Source organism: Lycium ferocissimum, chromosome 7, assembly GCF_029784015.1.
Source record: "Lycium ferocissimum isolate CSIRO_LF1 chromosome 7, AGI_CSIRO_Lferr_CH_V1, whole genome shotgun sequence".
Taxonomy (NCBI): domain Eukaryota; kingdom Viridiplantae; phylum Streptophyta; class Magnoliopsida; order Solanales; family Solanaceae; genus Lycium; species Lycium ferocissimum.
The window spans coordinates 64,550,987-64,564,663 of record NC_081348.1 but is presented as its reverse complement, the minus strand read 5'-3'; the positions used below and the strand labels follow the sequence as shown (position 1 = coordinate 64,564,663).

The window sequence follows — 13,677 nt, the reverse complement described above, 5'->3', positions numbered from 1 at the left end:
AACCATAGGAGCTGTCCCAACAAAACTCTCGAAGAGTCTTAAAATATGGACTTTAAGTGTCCTAAAGCATTGGAGTAGCAAATAAAACCTTAGGTATATGATCTGGTGATTGTTGCACCTCTGAAGCAATAGGTGGATCAACTAAATAACTCTAACACGACAATGAGTAGTAGCAGGTGCTATAGGACTAGTTTGTGCTTTTATGCTAGCCCTAGTCTATGTCCCGACCCGTCCTCTAGGCATACCTCTACCTCTGGTAGAAGCCTCAACTTTGAGTGCTTGTGCTTCATACACAAACGATCGTGTCCTCAACATCTATATCTATATCTATATTATTATTAAAAAGGGGATAGTTTTAGGACAACAATTAGTTAATAATTAGTTACTTATTAGTTATTGTTTTGAATTTGAATTTAAAAAAATTGAATTGAGAAGTTACCAGTTTAATTCAAAATAGAATTTAAAAAACAAAAACTGCCCGATCAAGTGGAAGTTCTAAAAATTTGTAATTCTACTTAGGAAAGGAAAGAATGAGGGGAGGGGGGGGGGGGGGTCGCGGAATAGAAGGTGGTTCACTAATGAAATACTCCAAGAAAAAAAGACGTGGAATGTGGATAAGGATATTTTATCATTGTATTTATTTATATTTTTTGTAAAAAAAAGACAAAGATAAAATACAAAATAGAGGGAAAAAATGAAAAAAAGTGAAAAAATCCCTAATATGCTCACTAACTCCCCACGTCCCAAACCCCACAATCCCTAATATCCACATTAACTACCCTATTTTTCTGCACACACTAACACTAACACACAAAAATGCTTAACTTCTTCCTAATAAAAGGCTCGCTTCATTTTATTTAAATTCTTTGAGAAAAAAGAAACACACCGCCCAAAATAATGCCATGGCCACAAAAGTTGCCAATGAACAAATGAAATTCTGCGACAATTGCAGGTAACGTTCAGTTGTCCACGGCCAAAACGCAAAGAGAGCATCACTGTCAAGTGCAACATCATTTTGCCCAATACACAAAAATTAAAATGAAACAAAGATCGCAATAACAATATATGGTTTTATTATTCTGTTTGGCCAGGAATGACCATTGTTGTTGTCCAATCCTTGGCTTGGCTTGGCATTTTCTATTTACAAATGAAGGAGCTTTCTTGCTTACAAAGGTCAAATCTCTCTTGGCTTCTTAGTTAATTTTCACTTGACTAAATGACAAAGCAAAAGTTCTTGCTTTTGTAGATATATAGATATAGATTTGTGCAGCAATGTTTACATATTTTAATACACTGACCATAAGATCTCATAGGAAACAACTTGCTCGATGGACTTCTCCAGGAGTCTCAAATCACTTCTAAAGTTCTAATGGCAGCCAAAATGAAGAATTTATCTGCAGGATTATAGAAATCTCGAACTCAAGCAGGTAATATTATTTTGTGTAATACTTTAATCTTTTTTTATCCTTATTTTATTTTTTTGTAAACTTAATTGATTCTACAATGTAGATAAGAGAAAACACTCTTTTATGTGATTATGAGTGTAGAATTTCGTTTTGACATGACAAATACTTGATTTATCAGTTAGAATATGAATTAAAAGATAGAGTATTATAACTTTAATAGTTGTGGTGGATTGGCTTGGAGTTATAGAAGATGTAGCGCTGGAATTTAGGCTCTCTCATAAAAATAAAAACAAAAACAAAAATAATATATTTGAATTTTCTAAAACATATTAATTGAAGATAAAATATCTGAACTTTAATTTGAATTTAAATTGAAAGAAAAAGATATAGTCTTAGTTAATTTTTTGGAGTTTCATTACTACTTCAACGACTTAGTTTGCCAACACAACGACATGGTTATCTTAAGAGGAATAATTGGATTTCATAATTACCAAATAAAGAATAAATTTATTCATAATGCAATTCACCCACTTTAATTCAAATTGGATTTAATTTAAAAGGTTAAAACTGATTGAATTTTGATTTGAATTTAAATTGAAAGATAGAGTAGTTAAATTAAATAACTCATATAATTGAACATTAATAAAATGAAAGTGTAAAAAAAAAGTCAAGAGTAAGCAAATTATATACCTATGTTATATTGAAATGAGAGTAGTGGATACGGATATTAAGCCAACTGACAAGCTAATAAACGTCATATTTAGTAATGTAAGTACAAAATACATAGATAATGTAATAAAGAAAAACAAGAAAAAAGTTATCCTGACGATTATATGATTTGTTTTCTTTGATTTAATAAAGATTTTTGCTATCGAGTATATGACATTGAAAAATAAGATGATTGTTCAAATTTTATTTAAAATAATACGATCTAATATGCTCAAAGTCAGACTAATAATTTAATATGATTATTTACTCTAACACTTTCCACGCATCGCGCGGGATACTATACTAGTGTGGAGGTAATAGAAAGTAAAAAATTAAAAACTGAAAATAGTGGTATTTAGCTCAATTCAAAATAAATAAGAAGGATAATAGAATCCTCGTGTAAAATAAGTATGTAACTGAAAATTCGAAATAAATCTGAGAGAATCTTTATGCCTTTTCCCAAATATAATCTTTATAATCTTTGAAATAACACTCTTTTTTCCCTTTTCCTTTTCTATTTTCTAAAACAGGGGATCAAAGTGGAAATAAAAAGAACATGAGTAAAATTAAATCAGCAAGACACACAGGCGTATGTAGCATTGTATGTAGGGGTTCAATTAAACCTCTAATATTCTACACGGATCATAAATTTATATGTAAAAATCTATTAAAATTATAATAAATAATATATATGAATTCCTAACTTTAAAAATATAATGAGTTTAACGCTAAAATTTTTAAATTTGAACCTATAAAATTCAAATTCTGGATGCGTCTCTGGCAAGACAAATAGGAATCGAACACGACACACCAAATGAGTAAAGAACGTTTGTTGGCAGATAAGCCAAGAAAAAGACTTCCTTTCCTTTGACCCAAAACTAAAGCCAAAGCTTTAACAAGAGGGCAAAAATAAATAAATAAAAAAAAAAGGTCCAAACCCAAAGGCAGATAAATAAAGAAAACAACTTTCAAAATTTCATTCATCACAACAAATAATCTCTCTGTTGACCATCTTTTAATCTCTTCACCGGTCAGTTCTAAAGATCTATTTTTTTTTATGGATCTATAAGCTTTTTACAAGTTTTGGATTTTATTTTATTATATTATTGTAATTTTTGTATTGATCTTGATGTGGGGTTGCTTTATTTGTTGTTCTGAGATCAGCTTTATTTTTCGGGGATTTAAATGTTTTAGTTTTATCGAATTGTTGCATAGAATTATTTGATTTATGGTGTGTACGTTTGTGTTTGGTGGTTCTATTAAAGAAGGGTATCACGAAAAGGCCTTTGAAAAATATAGATTAGTTTTCGTCCTAATAATTACGTATCTTTGAGGATATTGAAGTTTTACGATTTTTTTTTTTTTTTTTTTTTTGGGATGCTGAAGTTTTATGAGTAGCCTTTTGATTTTTTGGATTTTAGGTTGTGTTTTTGTGCTGTGGGGGTTGAAAATTGTCTGCGCTTGTGTTTCAAAAAGATTTAATGATCAAAAACACAACTGAACTATGTTTTTTCGCAAGTTTCATACCTCAACTATCAGTTGTTCCCTTTTCCTACCTGAACTATCACCATCTATAACTGATAGTTGAGGTATGTTTTTAATACATAATAGATGGTGATAGTTCAGGTAGGAAAAGGGAGGTAGGAAAAGGGAACAACTGATAGTTGGGTTGTCAAACTCGCGAAAAAGTGATAGTTCAGATGTGTTTTTGACCATTAGCTCTTCAAACAGCCAGAATTAGGCATATTAACTCTGAAAGTAAAGCCAAGTTGTTGTTTTCTGCTTTCTACTTTATAGTTTGAAACATATTTTTTTCAAATTGAACATGTGAGATGAGTCTGACTCTTTTAAAAAGACGGTGCTCAAAGAAAGTTTGAGTATAGGTGTGATACTGCTGTTCGTTTGCATGAGCATAGTTGTGAATTTGATCCAGTTTCAAGTTTACTATCCAGAACCAACATTGTTGTATGATTTATTAAAACTTTGGTAGTCTGTTTCTTTTGAGTTTGCAAGATTCTTCTTTTGCTGGCTGCATCCGTCGCACAGGACTATGTACTCTTTACGTAGCGATCTTATGTTATGCGAAGAAGAGCTTCTTGGTGAGGATTTGTTTGAATTAGCTTTTTTAGACATAGTGTAGTTACCGGACTTTGGTAAGATTGTAATTGTTCTTTTCTCTGGAAAGGAAGGTGCGGGAAATTTAACTTAATGTTGAAGATTGACCGTGAAGTGAGTTTAGATGGGATGGTGGTGCCTAAATGCAGGCAATTCAAATCTAGGTTTAGTCCTCTAGTGATGGTATGCAGATGTAACATATAGAATTAAAATGAAACGGCTGAAATTAAAGATTGCTCTGGCAGTGTTGTGGATAGCAAGGTGAAGTGAAAAGCAAGTCCTACAGAACAATTGTAAGATCATTATCGATATGTGTGTAAATGTTTGGTCTCCAAGGCCGAGCATGTCCACTAGATGAATGTCGTAGAGATGTGGACGTTTAGATGGATCTGCAGTCATTCAAGATTGGACAAGATTAAAAAAAAAAAAATTAAAGATGATCATGTCCAACAGAGTATGCAAATAATACGCGTAGAGGATAATGTGCGATAAGGTCATTCGAGATGGTTTTTCCATGTCATATGTAGACCTTAATATGCACCACTGAGTAAGTGTGATAATATGACGATTGAAGTTGATAAACAGAGTCGTGGTATACCTAAAATCACTTGGGGGAAGTTACCTAAAAAGATGTACATTTTTCATAATCGATACGAGTTGGCTAAGAAGAGTGCTCGATGGAAGCAAAGGATCTATATGAGCAATACAAGCCAATTGGATTAAAGACTTATGGTTGTTATACTTAAGTTAGACTGTTTGTTTATTAGGGGTTTTTTTTTTTTTTTTTTTTTTTTTTTTTTTTTTTTTAAAGTTAGAAACTCGTATATGTTAGTGTACATGCGAGATAAAGAAACTTTAGTTTTAGAAACTCTCGAATTTAAGACAAATTATTTAGTGTTGTAATGAAATCCATCTAAATAGAGCAAATAGACATAGGGGTACATATAGACAACTTCAAAGGATCCATATAGACAACTTCAACTAATCGAGATTAAGGTGTAGTTTCTTGTTAATGTTTTTCTCTAAATCAATCTTTTGCAGAAAAGTTGACGATATGGAGCACAATGAGACTGGATGCCAACCCCATCCAGAAGGCCCTATTTTGTGCATTAACAACTGCGGTTTCTTTGGAAGTGCTGCAAGCATGAATATGTGCTCCAAGTGTTACAAGGACATGATTGTGAAACAGGAACAATCAAAGCTTGCAGCGTCGTCAATTGAAAACCTTGTAAATGGGTCAACAAGTGAGAAGGGGCCAGTTGTTGTTGGCTCTGTGGATGTGCAACCTGCTTTGCTGCAAACAAAATCTGTTGCTTTTTCATCACCTCCATCTTCAAGTTCTGGTGAGGCTGCTGAATTGAAGGTTAAGGAGGGTCCTAACCGGTGCAGCGCTTGCAAGAGAAAGGTTGGTTTGACTGGATTCAAATGCCGCTGTGGTAACTTTTATTGTGGATCACACCGCTACTCAGACAAACATGACTGCCAGTTTGACTACCGCTCAGCTGCACGCGATGCTATAGCAAAGGCCAATCCTGTTGTTAAGGCAGAAAAACTTGACAAGATCTAAAAGGGGTTATTGTTCTCATATTTGATGTGTACTTTTAGTCCAAAGAGGACTTCCTCTGATTGGCTACCTATCATGTGATATCTTGTTAAATGGGAGTCAAGTCTATTTAAGAAACATCTACAGGCTGAAGAACTCCTGTTTATTGTCATAGGTAGAATTTGTTTGTTCACTCCAGTTTCAAGTCTTTGTATGTGCTGGTTTGGTGAATATTTAATTAGGTTTGTTATGTGTCATTCTGTGGTTCACATGGCTAACGTCCATGCAATTGTAATCTGGCATTGTAAATTATTCGCATGAATCTCTTATATGGCTTCACTTGCTCCAATGCATAGTGTATTATCTTTAACTTGATACTTTATAGGTGTTTCGCATCTGTTCCCATTGGTTAGTTTTCTTCTTTTTGAAAGACCTGCTTCTGCATCTAGATTTACCGTATAATGGTGTTGAAGTATGCTAGTGTTTAAGCGGCGGCATGTGTTTTGGACTAATCATGTTTTGTGAGTTCACATGAGTTTGACTGGGGTTGTTTTCCGGTAGGACTTAGTTAGAGAACCATGAATAGTGTAACTCGCAGTTGTTGCTGTATGTTCTGTTTCTTTCTTGGATTTTGGTGAATCACATTCAGTAGACTGATAATTCTGGAGAAAGATGAGAAACACTGGAGACCAGGAGCTTTCTTCGTGGTACTTCACCACTCCATCGCTCTGGCTTTTCGCTTTTAAAATTAAGGCAGTCTGGGTAAGTAATCATTAGTTTCCTTGTCTGATTTCTTGAAATTTTGCGTATGGATCAACTGTATGTGCTGATAATTCGATGCCAAAGGCCAACTGACGCGTTAATATTTTGCTGAGTGCGTTAGAGGTTTTTGTGCAATTTTCTGCCCTGAAAAGGGTTATCGATGGAGTAATCTAACAGTCTTGTTGCTACTGAACCAAGGAGGCTCTCTTTGGGAGAGAACTTTGTCCATATAACAGCAAATTGGTGATATTGTTTTTTGTTTTAAACTGGTAACATCAAATTGTTGATATTGTTATGGCTAGCGTATGACTTGTAATTCCCATTATTTGTTTTGGAAGTTCCTTGTCGAGTGTGAAATCTTGAGCAGCAGTACAAAATATCGACTTTGAACCTGTTGGAACTTCCTTTTGTTATAATTAAGTCTCTTAGATTTGAAAAAAGAAAAAAGAATAAAAAGAAGAGGTATCTTAGATGTTTTGTAATTTTCCCAGATCATATGGTTGATTGAACCAGCACTAATGCATTGACTCCCATCAGAACTTTGATTATTGCTGGTTCAATCAACTATATCATCTGGGAAAATTACAAAACATCTAAGGGGATTGAGGCATAGTTGTGGGTCAAGTGCGATTGAAAATTCGGGTCTTAAATTGCTTACGAACTTCAAACATGACATTCATGTTTGAAGTTGGGCTTGCCAAACCTGACATATTGCTTCTGCAGTTCAAGCTTCACATATTTAGGTCTAATGTTAGGTTTGACAGTTCCCAACTTCAGACGGAAGTTTGAACTACCAAGCCCGGTGTTAACCCATAGTTGAAGTTGACATAAGTCCAACCCCGTAGAGGAACCAAATATCGAGTAATAAAGACACGAAACTGCTTGGTGGTTGATGAGCTTTAATCACGGCATACAAAGTGTATTCGACATCGTCTTATGTGGAATATACACAATGTTAGTTCAGTCCAAATTGAATAGTCTCTCGAATTGTTTTGTTCCAAAATCATGTTTCCAAAACCTCTATGACTGAAGCCTACTTTTTGTTGAACCAGAAATAATTGGTCTTGCCACAAAATAGAAAACAGAACAACATGCAGGAGGAAAAGCACAAACAGCGGCTACAGGTAAACTAGATAAAACTTAAATAGCACATGTAAAATCGGCTAGCGGATACAACTCCTACTGTTGTTGTGTATATAGTTGATTGAACTTGAACGACCTCTGTGATTCATTTGGCACAATTGCATTCTAGACATGCTGCTACAATTGATAAAGGGTGTCTACACAACGCTATGATCTACCAAGAACGGCATTTTCTTAAGCCTCCAGTTCATAGGCCAAAAAACATAAGAATTTATTATTGGCAAAGCTTAAGGCTGTGCAGGATCGGTCACTTGATCATTTTTTTAATCACATCACATGTGTTTGCCTGAAACTCTTCAATAACCGGGAAAAAGAAAGACTAGTTTAGTTTTAATGTTGCAGTATACCATGTTATTCTAACATCTTAATCACATTCTCAGAACAGGGATTACCATGTTATTATAACATCTAATGCAGTTTACAAAAAGGGTAAGAGGATTTATCCTCAACCTCCTGTGTTTCCCACAAGAACTTGCACACTCATCAACCAACAAATGTTTCACCAAAAACTCGCTCTCATTTTAAAGGGAGGTCGCAAAACAGAAATGCTACTCAGTGAAGAAGCCTAACATAAAGCCACTGGATTCAGTGTCAGAACTTGGTCATGACACTGAAATGCCACTGGATTCAGCTTCAAGGTACTTGCACATCCGCTCCATAACCTCTCTACCCTTTGCGCTGTTTGCCTGGAACTTCTCCACGCATCTCTGCTCTATTTTCTCTGCCATAGAAGCCAGTGCTGACAAGGGCTTAATCTTAATACTAGTTTCCTGCTTGCAGACTGTCCATGAATTTGGATTATCAGGGTGCGGATCATATCTAATTTTCTCCTCCACCTCAATAAAATTCTGGAGACTGATGTTACGAGTAGAGAGTTGCATTGACCGACATCGTGCATCGACAACAGTTGATTCAACACAGTGGCAGATATTTTGACCAATGATTTTGCGAACAAACCACGGCCCAGGTGCATGTATAGTGACGGCACGAGTTGTGTAAAGCTTCCCTGAGCTGGGGTTAAGCTTGTGATTCAACGTATCAACCTCAAGGATGTGGGATAGGGCACGTTTTTTCGCAGGATCATCAAACTTGCGCCAGGATGCAGAAATAACTCGTTCCCATGGGTGCCTGTAAGTATGCTCTTGTGAATATGCTCTGACCATCTTGTTTCTCTTGGTCTTTGGCACCTGAACAAGCGAGCAGTAGAAGTCACGTAAATTCAAAATCTAGTTGCGGGATGGAGGTGGCGGCTGCAAACTTATCAATATACTTTGCTTTAAAAAAGGTTTCACCCTAGAGCACATCTCATTTACATTTAGAAGCATATATGCGTCTAGCATTTTCATCTGACTTCCTTTGCATGAGCAATGATATGTACAGAAGTATAGTTCTATGAAAATATATCATGAACTCCCACTTAAATGTTGAAGATCGGAATCTCCTGCCTATTAATTTCTAAGAGCACAAAAAATAGAACCTAGCGGGAAAAGCATTTGTGCTGCAGCTGAAAACAAGGTACGCACCACCGTTCTTCCTGCAGTACCACTTCCTTTTTCAAAACTTCTACCAACTTTTTGTTCATTTTCTAAATAACCCATAAACACAAAGAAACTACAATGACCAGTAGTAAGTTGCAAATGGAAATGCATTAACCTTCGTGCAAGTCTTTGGCTAAGAGAGTAAGTTCTCTAAAGGACCCGGTCATCCATTATCACTCGTACAACATAGAAGATAAATTTATCTTTCTAGCTAGAGTATTAGAGAAGTACTCAGAAAGACCCAACTTGCCTTCTCACTTGGCTAAAAGAGGTACTATGATTTAAGCATAAATGTATAATTCACTCAAATATGTTCTCTTTTTCAGGTGATCTTTCAAACTCACAGATCATATAAATCAGACCATAAAAAATTGCTTCATAAATGATCAAATACTATAAGCTCTGATATTTAGCCACACATCATAGACCTATACTCATGCTTGCACAAAACTAGCTTGTGACTTCACCTTAGAGCTCCAAATTAGACACGTCAAAAACAAGTTAGACCCATCTATTAAGTTTGATAAACAGAGCCTAATAAGATGTTTGAACATTTAAATGCTAAATTAGATGGGTAAAAAGATGGAGAATGTAGAAATGTTAAAAAACAACAACAACAACATACCCAGTGTAATCCCACAAATGGGGTTTGGGGATGGTAAGATGTATGCAGACCTTACCTCTACCTTTATGGGATAGAGAGGTTGTTTCCGATAGACCCTCGGCTCAAAAGAAATGTAACCGATGCAGAAACATAGGAAAGAAAAAGGGACAGCAAAACAGCAAATGTACAAAACAAAAGTAGTAACATATATCAATACACATTAGCGAAAAAGAAACTACGCGACTACCCTAAATCATACGACTAAAAGTACGATAACACTTTATTACCTACTAACCATCTATCCTAATCCTTGACCTCCACACCCTCCTATCCAAGGTCATGTCCTCAGTCAACTGAAGCTATGCCATGTCCTGTCTAATCACCTCCCCCCAATTTTTCTTCGGCCTACCTCTACCTCTCCTAACTCCTGCTATAGCTAACCTCTCACACCTCCCACTGGCGCATCCTCGTACCTCCTCTTCACATGTCCGAACCATCTTAGCCTCGTTTCTCTCATCTTGTCCATCACAGAGGCCGCCCCCACCTTACCCCGTATAACTTCATTCTTAATCATATCCCTCCTAGTATGCCCACACATCCATCTAAGCATCCTCATCTCCACCACATTCATCTTCTGAACGTGAGCATTCTTGACTTGCCAACCCTCTGCCCCATACAAAAGTGCTGGTCTAACCACCACTCTGTAGAACTTACCTTTAAGCCTTGGCGACACTTTCTTATCGCACAGTACCCAGAGGCGAGCCTTCAAATGCCTAAAAGCTACATATAGAAGCATCAAGTTGCAAATGCCAATTTCAAAAGCTTCATCACACACATCGCTAACACAGAAAACCAAATTCAGGACCAATCTCAATGATAAATATTTAAATGGTAGCCCCTAGTCATTCTTAGCATAATTAAAACCCATCAAAATCATTTCAGACCGAGAAAGCGTCATCAGAAGGTTTTTGGAGCTACCCTATTGACCAATCAAGTTGCAAATTACATATTCAAAACACAAAACCAAATTCAGGAAGAACTTTGAGAAACTTTATAACAACAGCTGAATAATAGAACACATGGAGAGAGGTTTGAATAATTTACTAGGGTAACATCTCTGTCCAGATTCACACCTCAAAATTAAAGCATGCAAGTGATTGGAAAATCAACAATGCTCGAAAGACTTGAATTACCAAGAAAAGTTCTCGAGCTACCTTAGACTCAAAATCACAAGAGCGCAAATCAATGATCAAATTCAAACAGAAATTGAGAAAACTTATTCAAGAGCTTCATACCTATCACTAATGAACCTGCAGAAACATGAATTCAAGCTAACTTTTCCAATAATTTCAACACGATAGCTGAAGCCAATACAAGTTACAATAGTAAATGAAACTTCAAACAACAGTTTTGGAGCAACTTATAAAGCCATTGAATTTCAAGAAAAAAATATCAAACATCAAATTTCAACAGAACCCCATAAAGGGGTTCTTCAAGATTCATTGCAGCGATCACTAATCCTCGCATAGAAACAGAAGATCCAATTTTTCCAAGAGGCTCAACTATAACTGAACCATCCACATTTTAATAACATAAGTAATGCATTTAGGGATTATGGAGCTACCTATAACCCATCAAGATGCAAGAACCCACTCATGCATGAAATTCAAACAGAGACCTCGTAAGAGGGGTCTTCGAAATTCTTACACCAACAATAATCCATTAAGCGATACACTAAGTGCCTGTTTCACTTTTTCCCGGAATTTTATTCTGGAGAACCGTTTGGACATAGGATTGTTACAATTTTCCGAATTCGAAAAGCTCCAGAAAGCTGTTTTCACAATTTTCACTCCAACTCGCTCACAAAAATTCAGAAACAACTCTAATTTCCAGATACCATTTTCAACTTGAAAACAAATACTCTCTCTGTTTCAATTTGTTTGAACCTATTTCCTTTTTAGTCCGTGCCAAAATGAATGACCTCTTTCCTAATTTGGAAACAAATTCATTTTATGAATGATTTGTCACACAAATTTTCAAGCGCTTATTTTGAACCACAAGTTTCAAAAGTCTTCCCTCTTTCTTAAATGTCGTCTTTTAGGTCAAATGGGTTCATATAAATTGAAACGGAGGGAGTACTACTTTTTTCCAAATTTCACAATTTTTATGTCCAAACGCCCACTAATTTAGGCAAAGAAAAAAAAAAAAAAAAGAAAATCAAAAATTTCATTGCTGAATATTTGAACATTATAGCTGAATATTTGGACATTATCCATCTGCATTTAGATTAACACCTCAAATATAGATTATCCACAAATATGCAAAAATGACTTGGAAATCATGTTGGAGCTTGCCTAAAACATTATCACGCAGCACAAAAGGGTCTTTAAGAAAGACAACTTTGTCCCAATTCTTTCAAAAACTCTAATGCAGACAATTGATACAAACGCAAATTGACAGTTCAAAAAAATTAATAAATTAAATGAAGAAAAGGGCTAACCAATTATATGAATATGAGAGATCAACTTTCTTGTTGCACAAGTTGGAAAGCCGCCTTGATTTGTCTCTCACTATGAAAAAAGAAAAAAGAATGCAAATGCCGGTACCCCTTTAAACGGAATCCGCGACTTAAGTAGCACAAAAAATAAAAAAGTTAAACCAAACTAGTGCAAAAAAAAAAAAAAAAACTACATTACTAGTATTCACGCACGAAATTCGTGCGTGAATGGAGGACCATAAATCGGTCCCTCCATCTTCCCCACCACAGATCGCGATGTCCCCCTCCCCCACCCGCCATTAAACCCCATTTTCAGCGGTCCCAACCCCTTTAAAATCTTTAATTTCGTTATTTTTCAATCCAAAACTCAATATTCTTGGTATATTGATGTGTAGATATACAAGTTTAAGGTTGGATTTCGGAATGTAACTAAGATATAACACATTTCAAAAACTCAAAAAAAAGCTTCAATCTAGGTATTTCACTACGAATTTTCTATTACATTATTAAATATATTATTACCACTAAGCATGGTCATTGTATAACCGTGGTGGATTACCGTTTTGCTTTTTTTTTTTTTTTTTTTTTTTGCGTTTTTAGGCAATCCGGCAATGTTGGGACTGCCCATTTTTTCATTTTTTTTTTAAATTTGTTTATCTATTGTTAATTAGTTAATTATTTATTGCTTGTTTATTTAGTATTTGTTAATTGTTGGATTAGCGACTTAAGTATTTATTAATTGTTAGACTAGCTATTTCAATTGTTAGACTGGCTAATTATTTATTTTGTTTTTGTTAAGCCAATTGTTTATTTGTTAATAATTTCTTAATTGTTTCATTAGTTAATTAATTGTTTATTTGTTAAATATACGATAATAATTTATTAATTTTTTGATTAGTTACTTAATTGTTTATTTATTAAATATATGATAATAACTTGTTAATTATTTGATTAGTTAGTTATTTGTTTATTTATTAATTATTTATACTAATTGTATGCTAACTAATTGTTAATTATTTGACTTATCTTTATATTTTAGAATGAAAACCCTTAGTTTAGGATTCATAACCCGTAGCTTAGGATTGAAAACCCTTAATATAATTTTCTATAAAAGATTACATAACTAATATTACTTGTTAATGATTTATTTAAAATACGTAAAACAGATGGATCACCACAATCTTTAATAAAATTTTCGATAAAAGATTACATAACTAATACTAATCCTACTTGTTAATGATTTATTTAAAATGCGTAAAATAGATGGATCACCACCCTCTTGATCCCAAAATCCTTCGACCGAGAGTTCCGTATCTTCGGCCCCGAGCATAGGTCGCAACATATATGGACATCCGACCTGT

The 13,677-nt window shown here is 34.8% G+C and overlaps 2 protein-coding genes across 3 annotated transcripts; one reads left to right on the top strand and one right to left on the bottom strand.

Moving 5' to 3' along the window:
- Positions 1–2,988: 2,988 nt before the first annotated feature.
- LOC132061825 (zinc finger A20 and AN1 domain-containing stress-associated protein 8-like) lies at positions 2,989–6,154 on the top strand. The gene is made up of 2 exons (XM_059454483.1): positions 2,989–3,144; positions 5,271–6,154. Exon 2 carries the CDS (start codon positions 5,284–5,286, stop codon positions 5,794–5,796), a length of 513 nt encoding a protein of 170 aa, XP_059310466.1. The 5' UTR covers positions 2,989–3,144; positions 5,271–5,283; the 3' UTR covers positions 5,797–6,154.
- Positions 6,155–8,050: 1,896 nt separating this feature from the next.
- LOC132061824 (uncharacterized) lies at positions 8,051–12,436 on the bottom strand. 2 transcript variants are annotated; one of them, XM_059454481.1, is made up of 2 exons: positions 12,320–12,436; positions 8,051–8,864 (listed from the first exon to the last, which is right to left on the bottom strand). In XM_059454481.1, exon 2 carries the CDS (start codon positions 8,838–8,840, stop codon positions 8,280–8,282), a length of 561 nt encoding a protein of 186 aa, XP_059310464.1. In that variant the 5' UTR covers positions 8,841–8,864; positions 12,320–12,436; the 3' UTR covers positions 8,051–8,279. The 2 variants fall into 2 exon arrangements, with proteins under 2 accessions (XP_059310464.1, XP_059310465.1); XM_059454482.1 differs by lacking the exon at positions 12,320–12,436 and adding an exon at positions 11,959–12,278 and having other exon boundaries at positions 8,051–11,741.
- Between the last annotated feature and the right edge of the window lie 1,241 nt (positions 12,437–13,677).